The 16,700-nt window shown below is 35.1% G+C and overlaps 1 protein-coding gene across 1 annotated transcript in view; it reads left to right on the top strand.

The window, feature by feature from the left end:
• The first annotated feature begins 978 nt into the window (after positions 1 to 978).
• LOC123551523 (interaptin-like) overlaps positions 979 to 16,700 on the top strand; it is a 47,113-nt gene continuing 31,391 nt past the window's right edge. The window contains exons 1-2 of the mRNA XM_053542152.1: positions 979 to 1,115; positions 8,717 to 8,816. Coding sequence (XP_053398127.1) covers positions 8,771 to 8,816 — 46 coding nt within the window. The 5' untranslated portion in view covers positions 979 to 1,115; positions 8,717 to 8,770. The remainder of the gene's footprint in view (positions 1,116 to 8,716; positions 8,817 to 16,700) is intronic.

Genomic DNA, 16,700 nt, shown 5'->3' with positions numbered 1-16,700 from the left:
TAAAGCTTGAATTTACCTTTAGTTCTAATTAACCAAATAAAGATTAATTGTCTAGTGCTCAGTGTTTACAAAGAATTGATAAATACAGATGTATGTATTTATTCACAGTTAGGTACTGTAGGGATAGAGAACCATTTCTTTTCAAAAATCGTTCAGCGTGCTGCTATTATTCTCATGGATATTGTTGAAATGAAAATAAAAAGCCGAAGCTGTGTTTCTTAAATAGACTAGTGACAACGCTTTTGAATTTTACATTTAGATACATAGGTCACGGGCTTCGTTTCCATGGTAACATCAATTCAATTCAAGAAACCACAATTTTCTACTGAAATTTGAACAATTTTAGATCTTAGTTTTAGTATGTAAGTAACTAATTATCAATGGAACCTGAAAAATAGGTATTACAAATCAAACTGCTAGACTTTTTATTTGAAAATGGCCGTAACAAGTAACCTTTCACCCAACTATATTCCAAATAACATTGGTTGCCATCATCCATTTTCTTACATTCCGCATAACATTTCAATATAACTACATAAAAGAAGCAAAATATTGATTATTATTCAGAGCAAAAGACTCATAAAAAATATTTCAGCAAATAATGGTTATTTGAAAATAGTTAAAATAAAGAAAATGTACAGAATTACGTACTTTCAAGATAAAAGCTATTAATTTTGCGCGGTAACTGACACGTAACGTCATGACGTCAATGACGTCATTTTAAGGCAACATTGTTTTGAAGCGTTTCTGCGGCAATTTATTCATTATTTCTGCATTATTAAACCATAAAGCATCAGATCGAAGACAAATTCATGATTTGTTTTCAGAAGAATGAATATACAAACTCATTTAGTTTGTCGTAAACGTCGTCGTAAATCGTCACATTAGCTTCCGGTTGGACATGCGCACATACAAATATGAAGGTAACCTACCTCCTTAACTGCACCTATCATATTATTTTAGTGGCTGGGAACCATATCCAAGGGAGATAAATTCCGGAAATGAACAGAAAGCGCCACCACAAAAACAAAAATCTTGTTTGTTCTTGAAGAAAGTCTTTGGAGATATATTACGTATATTTCAGGTCAGCTTCTTATCCTTTAGTATCGAAAAAGGTTTGTTCTTTTCATTTGATTGTTTGAAATTACATTGATTTGTTACTGTATTTTGTAACCCCATTTTTGTCTTTGAAATGTTACTGTAATAATAAATTTTCGGATGTAGGATTTTATTCGGATAGTGTATGAATATTTAATGTTTTCAAATGTATATTTATGGTTATTATTGCTTGTGTAAAGGATTTACTTAGTGAGAAGTAATTATATTTACAGTTTTGTAGTATGAGAACTGAAAGAAGTAGGTTTCACGCCAGTAAACAAGTTTAAATTTCCCAGTGCTGTTTTTACCACTGACCAAGGGGTCAGGGTGTTGGCCACTCAATCCAGGGTCATGGGTTCAAGGCCCACTGGGGTCACGACCATGCCTTCCCATATGACACCAGTACTGGTCTTTCCAGGAAGTGGACTCGAGAGTGGTTCAAATAAGCTCCGATTCTAGGATTACGGAAGTCCCATATTCCTAGACAACCCTATGAGGATAGGCTAGGATTACGGAAGTATGTAAGAGGCATTAAATATATGTTATGACATGCATAACTCTTATTGTAAACTTACTTATTTCACATAAAATAGCGTCTTTTTTTCATGCCTACCCTGTTATCTTGTGTTATCGATCAGCCATTTTGGGTTTGTATAATCTTAAACAAACAGGCGAAATCGACATCCGTATACATACGTTTTTCTTTCCAAAACCATACTAAATATTTTATTTTTTTTTTTAAATTGGCAGACAAATGAAGAATTATATTCTTAATAATAGCTCAAAAGGATATAAAAAATTTCTATACTTTAAATGATTTGTTTTTGCCTGTCACTTAAATTTAGATTTCCGCGCATATAGAATCGGGCGAAATCAACACCCGAACACGTTTAACAGGGCAGGCATGAAAAAAAGAAGCTATTTTATGTGAAATAAGTAAGTTTACAACATCATGTATGCATGTCTTAACATATATTTGATGCCTCTTAAATACTTCTGTAATCCTAGCCTATCCTCATAGGGTTGTCTAGGAATACGGAACTTCCGTAATCCTAGAATTGGAGGCTAGGATTACGGTACCGTAATCGTAGCCACTGCCTTTTAAGTATAAATTACATTACCAGTACCGCTGACCAGTCCAATGTGTCCAGCTGTATTCCTTCTTCATGACTGTTTGTTATGTTCTTGTTATGATTGTTTATATGCAGATGCTCAGTCACTCATTAGTGTATACTGTTTCACATAGCCATATTTCCATGTATGTCAATTTAATTTCGTGAAAATAGGTAACTAGCATGTTTTAAACTTGTAAAAAGTTTGTGTGGCAGGGTGATAATTTAGTGTCCCAATACCTTTATTTTTATAATTGTGTGAGTGTCACAAATTGACATACGGGCCTTATTTTATCTGTAGTGTAAATGCAGCTATTGCATCATCTTTTTGTAAATTTTTGAGTTATTGAGGTAAATGTCAGATTTCACGCATAAAATACCTCTAATTTTTTCTGTATTTTATAACTTAAATTTCCATGTTAATTTCATTAAATTCGGTTCAGTAATAAGAAAGTTGATATTTTATAAACTTCAGTAATTCATGTTTTTATCCCCAAAACCACTATAATGGGCCTCAAATTGTCAATTTAAATCCGCGCCAAAGTAGTTAGATTCCCCGGCTATATCGTGAATCCCGTGGAAATACAAATAGTCAAGAGTTTACGCATAGGCCGTAAAGCCCATGAAATTTAGTATTTGGCAGGACATTACCCTTTAAATAGACTGGACTAGATATGCCTTGCGCACACCACCTTCCGACATTACAGACGAATCTATGCCTGATTAATTTTTCTTGCTAGAAATTTATGCTTGATCGAGGTAAGAAATTTATTTGTTAGATTTTTGTATGATTTTTGCATTACGATTTTTATTTGGTAAATTTTTGTGCATTCTACAGAATTCTGTAACATTTACTTTTCGGCATGTGATTTTGGCTAGTTTCGGTATGTCAGGGTAATTTATTAAATTTTTCAGACTTTTGTAAATTATTTAGAAAGAGGAATCTAAAAGGTTTCGTTTATATAAGATGTTAGATTTATACTGAAATTTGTATCGTGATAATTGTAAAGCACTGTTTCAAAAACTTATGTCAAACATTTTGTTAATTATGGAACGCCATTACTGCATTGTATTGTTATGTATAAATCTATATGGCAAGTCTAGTACCATGTATGTAATATATTATTGTAATTTGTAATTGTGTGCCAGTCTATTGCATATACATACAATGTCCGTTTTGTTGTATGACATTAGACATTATATTGATACAAATTATTGTATAACGTTTGATTTACATTGAATTTTGTTAATTTGTAGTTGTAAATAATAGCTGCAGTTTATCATATGTCCGTATCTATAATGTTTCATCATATACTTTTCATATCTTTTTCATACTTTAATTTTAGTCTTTTAAGTAAGTAATTTTTGTAATAATGGAAGTAATTAGTGACGTATTTTAATCATGTGATGTCTGAACTTAGTAGCACATATATTTGTATAAGTAGCACGTATTATTTATGGGAGCCTACGGAGGTATGGTGTACCCAAAGGAGCAGTTTTATGCCCTGACTTATTTGTTTTGCTATGGTACTTACCATATGTTATATATTTTAGCTTCTTCCGCCAGACGATTTTCCTGGTGATGTCATAACCCGGAAGTACAATGCCCGAGGTTCACTGGTCTTCACTCGCCTGGATGTGATATTCCCAGCGCAGAGCTTACGTCCCATGGTTGTGCCGTAAACCGCAAAGACGCTGATTTTTGTTATCCTCTGAAGTCAGCTCAGGGATGCAATCACCTACCACCATAGGGAGCCAATACGGAATCAACGTATTCACGGTTTAAAGGGACTTTATTTCAAGATACGTTTTGATATTGTTTGTGCTACTTAAAGTTCGCAATTAAATTAAAGAACTGTGACACATCACTTTAGAATGGAACTGTAAGATCTTTTGTATACGGAGATACTGAACTTTGATTTTTTTTTCGTTCTTATAATCAGTTTTTTTTTTCATATCATCTATGCATTGTTAATAATCATCTTATGTAAATAAATTTGTAAATATTGTAAAGGGTGCTGATTTGTTTTGATGGTTACTGTCGCCGGTACGGCCTTTCCTGTCACAGTGAGACCTCTTAAGTGATGTTATGTGTGACCTCCATTCCATTTCTTAGAGACAAAGAGATAGAGAGGTCACAGTTAGGCAGAATAGCTGGTCCAGCGAAGAGACTTTACCGAATAATCACTTCAGAAAGTACCGGTATATACCGTTTCGTAAAGAACTGGCTTCAATTTCGATATTTCCATAAAAGAAAAAACAAAGTTGTAACAAGATCCGTGGCAAAATAAAGCAGAAAATAAGCAAATATCATAATAACGCGATCAACATTGTTTACTGTGACCTGCTCTAAGTAACCTCCCTTGAATTAACATGGAGAGCTAGCCCCTCCTCTGACCTATGAGAATAGTTTCATATGCTAAATATTATTTGAAAAACTTCTTTTCCCGTCGTTTTAAACCATGTAAACCAATACTTAATTGCAAAATATATGACACTTTTTTGCTCTTTGTCATATTCTATCAAAACAAATAAAAAATGATTGAAATAAAATGTTACGAAGCTAAACTGTAACCTACGTAAACAAGTCTATCGGTTTTATATGTTATTGTTGGTTGTTTCAAGTGTTTTGAAGGTTATTGTTCAATGAAAAAAGTTTTGCACTTTAAAAACATTACAAGTCAACCTGGTCAAAGATTTGTCATGAGTGACAATGAGTCTGACTTGTTAAAGGGTTGTTTTGAAAGCTAATAAGTGTTCAATTTAACAGTTCTAGTCAGTGCTGAGCTTTAAAAACATTACTACAGTGCTAGATTTAAATTGAATAATGAGCGACATATCTGCTCTAGTTTTTTATTTTGGAAAACTCTAGTTTGTAAGAATGTATATTTATTTTTTTACTCTTTCATTGTTGTAATACAACATTCCATTCTCTCACTCACCTGTCCCTTAACTGAGGTGGTCGTTGGGGCATTAATGACGGCGTGTTGACCAACTTGCACCATTCCACTCGGTCCTCTGCTGCTCTTTGGGATACTGCGAAATCAAGCCTTGTCCATTCTTTAACATTATACGCCAAGCTTTTCTTTGGTCTTCCCTGTTTCCTTCCCCCATCTACTGTCCCTTCTAACATTCCATTAACAGACTTAAAATGTCATTAACAGACTTAAAATGTTTATAAATATATCACAGCAAATTTTCCTGTATAAACTACTTAAATAGATGTATTTAATACTAACCAAATCATTGCTTATGTGATGTACTACAAAGCATAGTCAGTATCATTAAAAATACCATATTGTTTCGTTGGTACCAGTATCGGTATCGGACCAGTTCATCCTTAACGATATCCAACCCTACGGGGTAGATATCTCCTTGCACCTGTTCACATCATATTTCCAAAGATTTAAGTCTCCTATTTAAAATTATGAGTAATATTTAACTCATTTGAAGTTTCTACTTGGATATTAATGCTTAATTATGTATTGTAGCCAGTAAGTCTGACCAGTATTTTATGACTTTTTTGGATTTTAATGTCTTTGTTTTCCTAACAGTAAAATGCAGATACAGGTGAGGCTTAGAGGGATGGCAGCTGTATATCAGATCATAAAATAAGCCATCCCGATAAGAAAGAATTCTCTGTAACAGATATCATATTCTTCTTAAATTTTATTTAATTAATACTTTAGATCCATTTCCTTTGATTGCTCTTCTCTCGATTTTTTTTTTGACCTTTCACTTAAGAACTAATGTGTAAAGCTGAAAACCAGCCTTGAAAGCTTTGACAAGATTATGCTGCTTTCACATTTCCACAATTTTTGTTAAGTCAGATCAGGTGTAATAACCAGCAGGTGTTGTAAATAACAGATGTTTGCATAAGATTACACATAGCAGTTTCTCCTGCTTTCATAGAAACAGAAAAAAATCTTTAATTTTATTTGTTTTTTGACAAAGACATTCTGTGCATGTTGCAGATATGCCTTTAGTTATTTCTGATGAAACACATTTTTACCTTATGTTCACATTTTCTTATGTACTTTATTGTATTTTATGAACTGTAACAAGTCTGTGTTACTAATCTTTCCAATTCGCTTTTCCAACAAATTAAATGGGAGGAATGTGCGATATCAATAATGATATTAATAAGACATTCTAGGGCAAAGAAACAAGTCCTTATTAATGCTGCCAATTGGCAAAATGAATTAAATTTGTCAACATCCCAAGAAAATCATTAATATACCTTCTGAACGTTTGGGATTTCATTGGTGGTTTATTGGTGCACCTTGATACAAAATTGTATCGGCGGATCAAGACCTGCTATTGAAAGAACATAAATGTTTTCATAATTTAAGCATTTTTGCTACAAAGCCATCTTAATGTTACATTCAGTATTTTTTACATGAACAAAACAGAACAGATACTATATTAAGACTAATACATAGTATATTGTCTATTCAAATAATTATTATGTAATGTCAGCATGAAAATAAACATGAAATAGACATGTACTGATATTACCAGTTTTGGTTAGTAGGAGTGGGGGCAATTTCCAGGTAATCTAGGGTTAAGAAATCATTTCATGATTTTGTGAAGTACCAGACTAAGATCGCAAAAGCTTTGTATATATTACTTTTTAAACTATTTTTTTCGTGGTTTTAATGATTCCATGATTATATACTTTACCAGGGCACTCTAGGTGTGTTTTTACAGCGTAAAGCACTGCAAAACCTTATTTTAACTACTTGATATCATATTATAGAAGTGTCATTTCTAACAATACTTGATAAGTTTATAAATTCTGAATTAGAAAATGTGTTTTAATGTAATTTCATATATTATAACATATACTGTCATTAACCGTGGTGCATTAAATGTATTGGTTCAACATATTTGACTTGCCCACTCAAGTCAGTAATGTCCGTGGTCAGATATTTAATAAGGTCGGGTAAATTTCAATAACCTCACCAAATATATATTTGTATAAAGCCAGGATTATCTCTTGAATTTGATAAGGCATGATATAGAATTTGTTAATACAGCAGAGGGTTCCTAAATCTTTTATTGTATGAAAGTATATTGTGAATAATGGACTTGTTTTGTTAACTTAAAGTATGTTTGTATTTGTATATTGTATCAAAAATTAATCACCCAGAAATAAGGCTTTTATAGTACTTTTATTTGATTTTGGAATATATTGACCATTTTCCTTGCAAAGTAATATTTTTGATATATGTATATAGAAGAAAATCTTTTATATTTAATTGTGACCATTAGGTACATAACATATGTCATTCTTATCAAGTAGAATGCAAAAGGACCCCAATACTGGACTGCCTTCTACTTAAACATCTTCTCTGAAACTAACCAGTCTGAGTATTATACTAAACTCAATGTTTGTTTGGTTGTTTTGCAACCTGGCATGTACATCTCCCAGATTCATTCAAATGGTTCAGCTTGGCTCCTTTTATGGACCACCCAAGCTAAAACAGAAAAAAAACAAAACCTTTAGCCTTTATCATGCTCGACACGATTGATTCTGCCTTGCGACCAGTGTAGATCTTGATCAGCCTGCACATCCATGCAGTCTGATTAAGATCTGCACTGTTCCCCATTCAGTCAGTATCTTTTTGGTAAACACCCCTTTTAAACAGTTAATGGTATTGTCCAAATTGAAAGATGGACAAGTTCATTATAAAACTCAAGCTTAGTAAGGGTTAATTCGACTTCACATGAACCATTTGAAAGATCTTTGCCAGACTTTGTCAGCAGCATCCTTGTATGGATCTCTCTCAGATTTGTTCAGATGATCTGCCCGACCCATTCTTGGGACCACCAGAGCTAAAAAGTAGGAAAAGCTTTAAACAGCTTCTCATGAACTGCATGGTGGATTCTCACCAAACTTGGACTGCATCAGTCTTGGATTGATTTTTCTCAAGTTTTTACAAATGTTCCCCTAGACTCCTTTCAGGGATAATCGAGTTATAAACAAAACAAAAAACACCCTTAAACATCTGAAGCAATTGATGGATCCTATCCTATTAAAGAAAATTGTTGCATTTAATGAGACAGTGTGTTATAACATATTTAAGACAAATGGTCAAGGTCAGATGAGTGTCTTTAGGGCCATGATGGCCTGCAAGTTTTCTTCATGTCTTTAATACTACTCTTGTGCAAGTGTTGTAAGTAAAAGTGTGGTTTCTTTGGAATACCAGCCTGCTAGTTGGAGCAGGTTATCCCATGATATCTTAACCCTTATCCTGCTAAATTTCTATAATGAACTTGTCCATCTTTCAATTTGGACAGTACCTTTAACTGTTAAAAGGGGTGCATACCAAAAAGATACTGACTGAGTGACTGAATGGCGAACAGTGCAAGTCATGATCAGACTGCACGGATGTGCAGGCTGATCATGATCTGCACTGGTCGCCAAGGCAGAATCATGATAAGGGTTAACATTTTTTTTTAAACAAGTAGAAGGTTGATGGTGTTTTGTGTTAATATTTCAGGATGCTAGACTGACATAATAGCTGTGTGCCACAGCAACAACTGACCACAGAAGTATGTCATGGCGGGGATCCACAGGACATCTGGACGCAAATGTTCCTGGTGAGTTGTATATTCCTTTTTCTTTTTTGTTGGGTTTAACATTGCACCAACACAATTATAGGTCATATGACGAATTTCAAGCTCTGATTGTGGAGGATAACTCCAGGTGCACCTCTGTGCATTATTTCATCACAAGCGGTCACCTGGGTAGAACCACTGACCTTCTGCAAGCCAGCTGGATAGCTTCCTCACATGAAGAATTCAATGCCCCGGGCAGGGCTCCAGATAAGATGCGTATTAGCGTAAATTACGCTTTGAAATAATGCATATACGCATGTCTGCTAAATTTTTAGCGTATAAAAACGTACATGAAATTACAGAAACACATGCATTGCAATGACTTTTTACTAGCGTAAACAAAATCTGAATCATCTGGATGCTTTACATAACAGAGCACGATTGGCATTCATTATGCCACATTGAACATACACAGGCATTGAATGGTACTCTATAAACCTAGGTTAAACTATATTATAACTCAGTTTGTGCGTAAATCAAATTGTTGGGAATTAATATTGATGGTAAGGTAGTGTATTTTAAAGCGATGTCGATTTAAAATATCAACTTCCGGTGTGGAGTAAACAACAACATGTCTCTTTCAAAGAATGTATGAAGTGAACAAACGTGCTATTCATTCTTTAAACCAACAAAAAAATGATTCCCAAAACATTGTTAAAGGTATATTGAATAATCTATTGGATTTGGCAGTGAGTGTGAAGCTAAAGCAAACCAATGGAGAAAAAGAAGCAAAAACTTGAATGCTGAATTGAAACTGAACCGCAAACAAATTCATGGGTGTTACACCCAATAAATATGTTATAAAACTCATTTCTGTTTTTTTTTCTCATTTAAAAATTTTCAGGAGTAAAAATACTCCTAGTCAATTTCAGATTTTACCATTTTACTCATTCGCAAGAATTATGATGAGTAAATACTCATTGTTCAAAAAAATTATCTGGAGCCCTGGCCCCGGGTAAGGCTCGAACCCACATCGGTGAGGGGCAAGTGATTGGAAGTCAGCGGCCATGGAGGCCCCCAAGTATATTCATCTGTAAGATGGCATTGGTACTGCCATATTCCATGAATGAGAGAATTTTTATGAGAGGAACTTACTGTGAAGCAAAGGTTAGGGGGTAGGTTGATAGTATTGATGAATGATCTGGTTTCTATCACCATTTGACCACAATTTTACCTCGGGTAACACTCTAGAGGTCATAGTTTAGGCTCAGTTTTGATGAGACTTTGTCAGAATGTTTGTCTTTTATGAAATGTAGGTAAAATTTGAAACTGAAACATTCTGGCTAATCAAAAACAAAGCCAGGAGAGAAAATCACAGGAAAATTTTATTAAAACTTTTAAACTTTTAAAATCCTTATCATTTTTGGGGTCAATAGGTCAAAGATAAAGGTCACAATAACCTGGAGACTGAAAATGGTTTCCAGACTCTTTTAAGTCATGAATTGTAACAGTTACGGCTCTCAAACTTCATACATAAACAAGTACATTGTACCACTAAAAGAATATCCCTATTGATTTTAGGGTCAATTGCTCAAAGGTCAAGGTTACACAGAGTTTACTTAATTTCTGGCTTTTTTTTGCGTTTCCGGGCTCTTGAGTCACAAGATATTAGCTTCAGCTCTAAAACTTATGGGTTTACTAAGCATCATTTGAAAAGGATCCCTAATCTTTTTGGGGTATGTAGGTCAAACGTCAAGGTCAGTGACCTGGAGACTGAAAATGGTTTCCAGACTCTGTATCATACAAAGGGATTAGTTTTACATTCAGTTCAGTTTCTTGATACTGTATCTTGGTTTCCACATCCCACACCCCTACACATACACCCTCCCCTAGGACCCCTACCACAGTAAATTTTATTTTTTTAGCTCACCTGAGCACAAAATGCTCATGGTGAGGTATTGTGATCACGCTGTGTCCGGCATCCGTCGTGCATGCGTGCGTCAAGTTGTCCGTCTGGCGTCAACAATTGTGTTTAAAAGACATCTCCTCCATAACCACTGAATGGATTTTGATGAAACTTGGCGTGGATGTTCCTTGGATGGTCCTGTACTAAAATTATTCAAACGGTTCCACTTGGTTGCACATAGGGGCCGCTCTTCTAAAAATAGAAAATTCTTCAAACGACATCTCCTTCTAAACCGATGGTCCAATTTTGAAAAAATTTCATACAAATGGTCTTTATGTCACCCTCTACCAAGATTGTTCAAATTATACCGATTTGTGAAAAAACATGGCCGCCAGAGGGCGTGGTCACTTTTCCCTATATGTATATAGTGGAAACTTTAAAAATCTTCTTGTGTGAAACTGCTGGCCCGATTTTAGAATAATTTTACACAAATGGTCCTTGTGTGACCCTCTACCAAGATTGTTCAAATTATTTTGATTCGTCAAAAAACATGGCCGCCAGAGGGCATGGTCACTTTTCCCTATATGTATATAGTGGAAACTTTAAAAATCCTTGTTTGAAACTGCTAGTTCGATTTTAAAATAATTTTACACAAATGGTTCTTGTGTGACCCTCTGCCAAGATTTTTCAAATTATTCCGATTTGTCAAAAAACGTGGCTGCCAGGGAGTGTGGTCACTTTTCCCTTTATGTATACCATTCTTGTCCAAATTATTGCCCTAAGGTAAAAAAATGGCCATGCCCTTGTGTCTGACATGTATTTACTATATGCTTTTATATTTAATATAGGCTAACATAGAAGAAACCTAACTCTGTACTTATACAAACACACTTTAAGCCTTGTAAACAGGTGAGCGCTTTAGGGTCAATGACCCTCTTGTTTACTGCCTTGTTCTAGCCTATTTGTGAACAGGCGTATTAATTTATGTCCCATTAGGTGGAGCTCTTGTAATCTTGATAAAGGTTTTATTATGCACCCCAAAAGCTTTATGGGGGAGGTGGTAGCATATACATGTATACTTTGCCATATAGACATGTTGAAACTGCTGTCATGTACTTTTGTACAGTGATTTTGTGATTGCCGACAGTATATTGTGGAAAGTGAATTTCGCTCATGATACCGGTTTATATATAAAAAAACCTGCAACTTTTTTACATGCTTAAGCTAGTAATGTTTCACATATTTCTTATCCAATGTGTTTACATGAATCATTGTTGCCGCACACTCGTCTTAGGTCATGAAAACACAAAATATAATGTTCACAAGCGTTTCTTAGGTTACAGTAGAAATAGATAATATTAAGATACGTTCGTATGTTAGCAGCTTTACTTGCCAAATTACATTCTCTGTTACTCACTCCTGTTTGCAAAAATTGGCGCACTTTTTGTTTCATGGATATATTTGGAGTTTCCTTTTGCTACTTAACTTTCCTTTTGGGTTGATGGCATTATGGCATTTTCATCATAAAATAATGATGGAGGTTTTTTAATGATGTCTCAATACTCTCATTGTAGCCCTAAGGATAGGATTTGTCAGGGAATTGTCTTCATGCAAAACACATCATATAAGTTATACACAAGTCAAACCTTATTTAAATTTTACTGCTTCTATTTCCATGGTGATAGACAGTTGATCTTCGAGGAATTCTGTATGGATTGATGGATTACATCAAAAGTTACTAGGTTAAGCTCTGTAGTTTATATGCTCAGAGTCAGATTGCAGAATTTAGGCATTGTCGCAAATCCACCAGCAGCATTTTTAGCTCACCTGTCACAAAGTGACAAGGTGAGCTTTTGTGATCGCGCGGTGTCCGTCGTCCGTGCGTGCGTGCGTGCGTCCGTCCGTAAACTTTTGCTTGTGACCACTCTAGAGGTCACATTTTTCATGGGATCTTTATGAAAGTTGGTCAGAATGTTCATCTTGATGATATCTAGGTCAAGTTTGAAACTGGGTCACGTGCCTTCAAAAACTAGGTCAGTAGGTCTAAAAATAGAAAAACCTTGTGACCTCTCTAAAGGCCATATATTTCACAAGATCTTCATGAAAATTGGTCAGAATGTTCACCTTGATGATATCTAGGTCAAGTTCGAAACTGGGTCACGTGCCATCAAAAACTAGGTCAGTAGGTCTAAAAATAGAAAAACCTTGTGACCTCTCTAGAGGCCATATATTTCACAAGATCTTCATGAAAATTGGTCAGAACGTTCATCTTGATGATATTTAGGTCAAGTTCGAAACTGGGTCATGTGCCATCAAAAACTAGGTCAGTAGGTCAAATAATAGAAAAACCTTGTGACCTCTCTAAAGGCCACATTTTTCATGGGATCTGTATGAAAGTTGGTCTGAATGTTCATCTTGATGATATCTGGGTCAAGCTTAAAACTGGGTCACGTGCGGTCAAAAACTAGGTCAGTAGGTCTAAAAATAGAAAAACCTTGTGACCTCTCTAGAGGCCATATATTTCATGAGATCTTCATGAAAATTGGTCAGAATGTTCACCTTGATGATATCTAGATCAAGTTCGAAAGTGGGTCACGTGCCTTCAAAAACTAGGTCAGTAGGTCAAATAATAGAAAAACCTTGTGACCTCTCTAAAGGCCATATTTTTCATGGGATCTGTATACAAGTTGGTCTGAATGTTCATTTTGATGATTTCTAGGTCAAGTTCGAAACAGGGCCATGTGCGGTCAAAAACTAGGTCAGTAGGTCTAAAATTATTAAAATCTTTTGACCTCTCTAGAGGCCACATTTTTCAATGGATCTTCATGAAAATTGATCTGAATGTTCACCTTGATGATATCTAGATCAGTTTCAAAACTGGGTCACATGCGGTCAAAAACTAGGCCAGTAGGTATAAAAATAGAAAAACCTTGTGACCTCTCTAGAGGCCATATTTTTCATGAGATCTTCATGAAAATTAGTGAGAATGTTCACCTTGATGATATCTAGGTAAAATTCAAAACAGGGTCACGTACCTTCGAAAACTAGGTCAAATAATAGAAAAACCTTGTGACCTCTCTAGAGACCATATTTTTCAATGGATCTTCTTTAAATTGGTCAGAGTTTTTATCTTGATAATTTCTAGGTCAAGTTCAAAACTGGGTCACATGAGCTCAAAAACTAGGTCACTTTGTCAAATAATAGAAAAAACGACGTCATACTCAAAACTGGTCATGTGGGAAGAGGTGAGCGATTCAGGACCATCATGGTCCTCTTGTTTGTTAAAAGTTTTTGCTTGTGACCACTGTAGAGGTCACATTTTTCAGGGATCTTTATGAAAGTTGGTCAGAATGTTCATCTTGATGATATCTAGGTCGAGTTCGAAACTGGGTCACGTGCCTTCAAAAACTAGGTCAGTAGGTCTAAAAATAGAAAAACCTTGTGACCTCTCTAGAGGCCATATATTTCACAAGATCTTCATGAAAATTGGTCAGAACGTTCACCTTGATGATATCTAGGTCAAGTTCGAAACTCAGTGACGTGCCGTCAAAAACTAGGTCAGTACGTCAAATAATAGAAAAACCTTGTGACCTCTCTAAAGGCCATATCTTTCATGGGATCTGTATGGAAGTTGGTCTGAACGTTCATCTTGATGATATCTAGGTCAAGTTCGAAACTGGGTCACGTGCTGTCAAAATCTAGGTCAGTAGGTATAAAAATAGAAAAACCTTGTGACCTCTCTAGAGGCCATATATTTCATGACATCTTCATGAAAATTGGTCAGAACGTTCACCTTGATGATATCTAGGTCAAGTTCGAAAGTGGGTCACATGCCTTCAAAAACTAGGTCAGTAGGTCAAATAATAGAAAAACCTTGTGACCTCTCTAGAGGCCATATTTTTCATGGGATCAGTATGAAAGTTAATCTGAATGAATGTTCATCTTGATGATATCTAGGTCAAGTTCGAAAGTGGGTCACGTGCCATCAAAAACTAGGTCAGTAGGTCAAATAATAGAAAAACCTTGTGACCTCCCTAAAGGCCATATTTTTCATGGGATCTGTATGAAAATTGGTCTGAATGTTCATCTTGATGATATCTAGGTCAGGTTCTTAACAGGGTCATGTGCGGTCAAAAAGTAGGTCAGTAGGTCTAAAAATAGAAAAACCTTGTGACCTCTCTAGAGACCATACTTGTGAATGGATCTCCATAAAAATTGGTCAGAATGTTCACCTTAATGATATCTAGGTCAAGTTTGAAACTGGGTCACGTGCCATAAAAAACTAGGTCAGAAGGTCAAATAATAAAAAAACCTTGTGACTTCTCTAGAGGCCATACTTTTCATGGGATCTGTATGAAAGTTGGTCTGAATGTTCATCTTGATGTTATCTAGGTCAAGTTTGAAACTGGGTCAACTGCAGTCAAAAACTAGGTCAGTAGGTCTAAAATTATTTAAATCTTTTGACCTCTCTAGAGGCCATATTTTTCAATGGATCTTCATGAAAATTGATCTGAATGTTCACCTTGATGATATCTAGATCAGTTTCGAAACTGGGTCACATGCGGTCAAAAACTAGGTCAGTAGGTATAAAAATAGAAAAACCTTGTGAACAGGTGTTGAAAGTTTCAAAGCTTTATCTCAAAAGACTTTGTCAAAATATGAACTGGTACGAAATATTAACCCAGAAGTCAAAAAGGGCCATAATTCAGCCTGAATCCTTGATGGAGTTATGTGCTCTTGCCTATAACTGGACATGGTGATGGTAAACAAGTGTTGAAAGTTTCAAAGCTTTATCTCAAAAGACTTTGTCTAAATAATTAGGGACTGGTACGAAAAACTTAACCATGATTTCTAAGTCAAAAGGGGCCATAATTCAGCCAAAATTCTTGATGGAGTTATGTGCTCTTGCCTATAACTGGCCATGATGATGGTAAACAAGTGTTGAAAGTTTCAAAGCTTTATCTCAAAAGACTTTGTCAAAATGTGGACTGGTACGAAAAACTTAACCAAGGTGTGACGCCGACGCCGTGGTGAGTAGGATAGCTCTACTTAGTCTTCGAATAGTCGAGCTAAAAAGCAAAAAAAAAAATACATTTGCTGTTAAAGGCACTGACCTCCAGATTTTGGCTAAAAAATGATCTTTCTTTCAAATTGAAGTTTGGTCATATGAACATTAGAATACGAGTTTTTGTTTCTAAACTATTTTAAAAATGCCAAATCAAGAAAAAAAGATGACCGTGTCGGGAATCGAACCCTGACCGCCGTGGCAATAAAACAATTTTCCGCTGCCGCTACCAATAATGCCATGGAGGATTAAGTGTTCAATGCGCATTGATTCATTGAATATAGATATTTATAATCGAGGCAGTTTACCTTTAGTAAAGCGTTACAAACGCTTTTCGATTTTCATTGTAAAAAGTAGTAAAAGCAACTAATTCTCATGACATAATGTATTTCCGTAACATTATAGTCTGTCAGTAATTCAGTTTCAAAGCATCCTTAAGAAATTTGCACTGATTGCCAGATAACTAAAAAAAATTATTTTTTTGTTGTCGAACAATCTGGAGGCCAGTCCCTTTAAAGACATAATAGGAAAGGAGGAATTTATTTGCAGATCTCAGATTTAAGCACAAGATGTGAACATTTATGTGACAAAAGTCTACACTTCAAGTGATTTGAATTTGCCAAATGATGCATTGATTGGAAGATGTCTGTGTTTCCTTATATATGGGGCTGTAAAAAAGCCATTTCATCTAGAAATAATGGAAGATTGCAATTTGTCTGTGGTTACAGATTTCTGTGATTTTCGCCAGGCATCCTGATTTATTATTCCAATGCATCTGTTAGATGTTCTATGTACAATATCTTTGGTTTTTAGTTCTTATCGGTTCGGATGATTATATCGTTCAGTGAATTCGATGCGTTTTATCAGATCTGCTTGATTTTTACTGTAAACATAAACATTTTCTGATACAGATCTATACCAGAAAAGTTTGTTCAAATATTAAAACGCTTTTACT

This window comes from Mercenaria mercenaria, chromosome 4 (assembly GCF_021730395.1).
Source record: "Mercenaria mercenaria strain notata chromosome 4, MADL_Memer_1, whole genome shotgun sequence".
Classification (NCBI taxonomy): Eukaryota; Metazoa; Mollusca; class Bivalvia; order Venerida; family Veneridae; genus Mercenaria; species Mercenaria mercenaria.
This window is presented reverse-complemented; position numbering and strand designations above follow the sequence as displayed.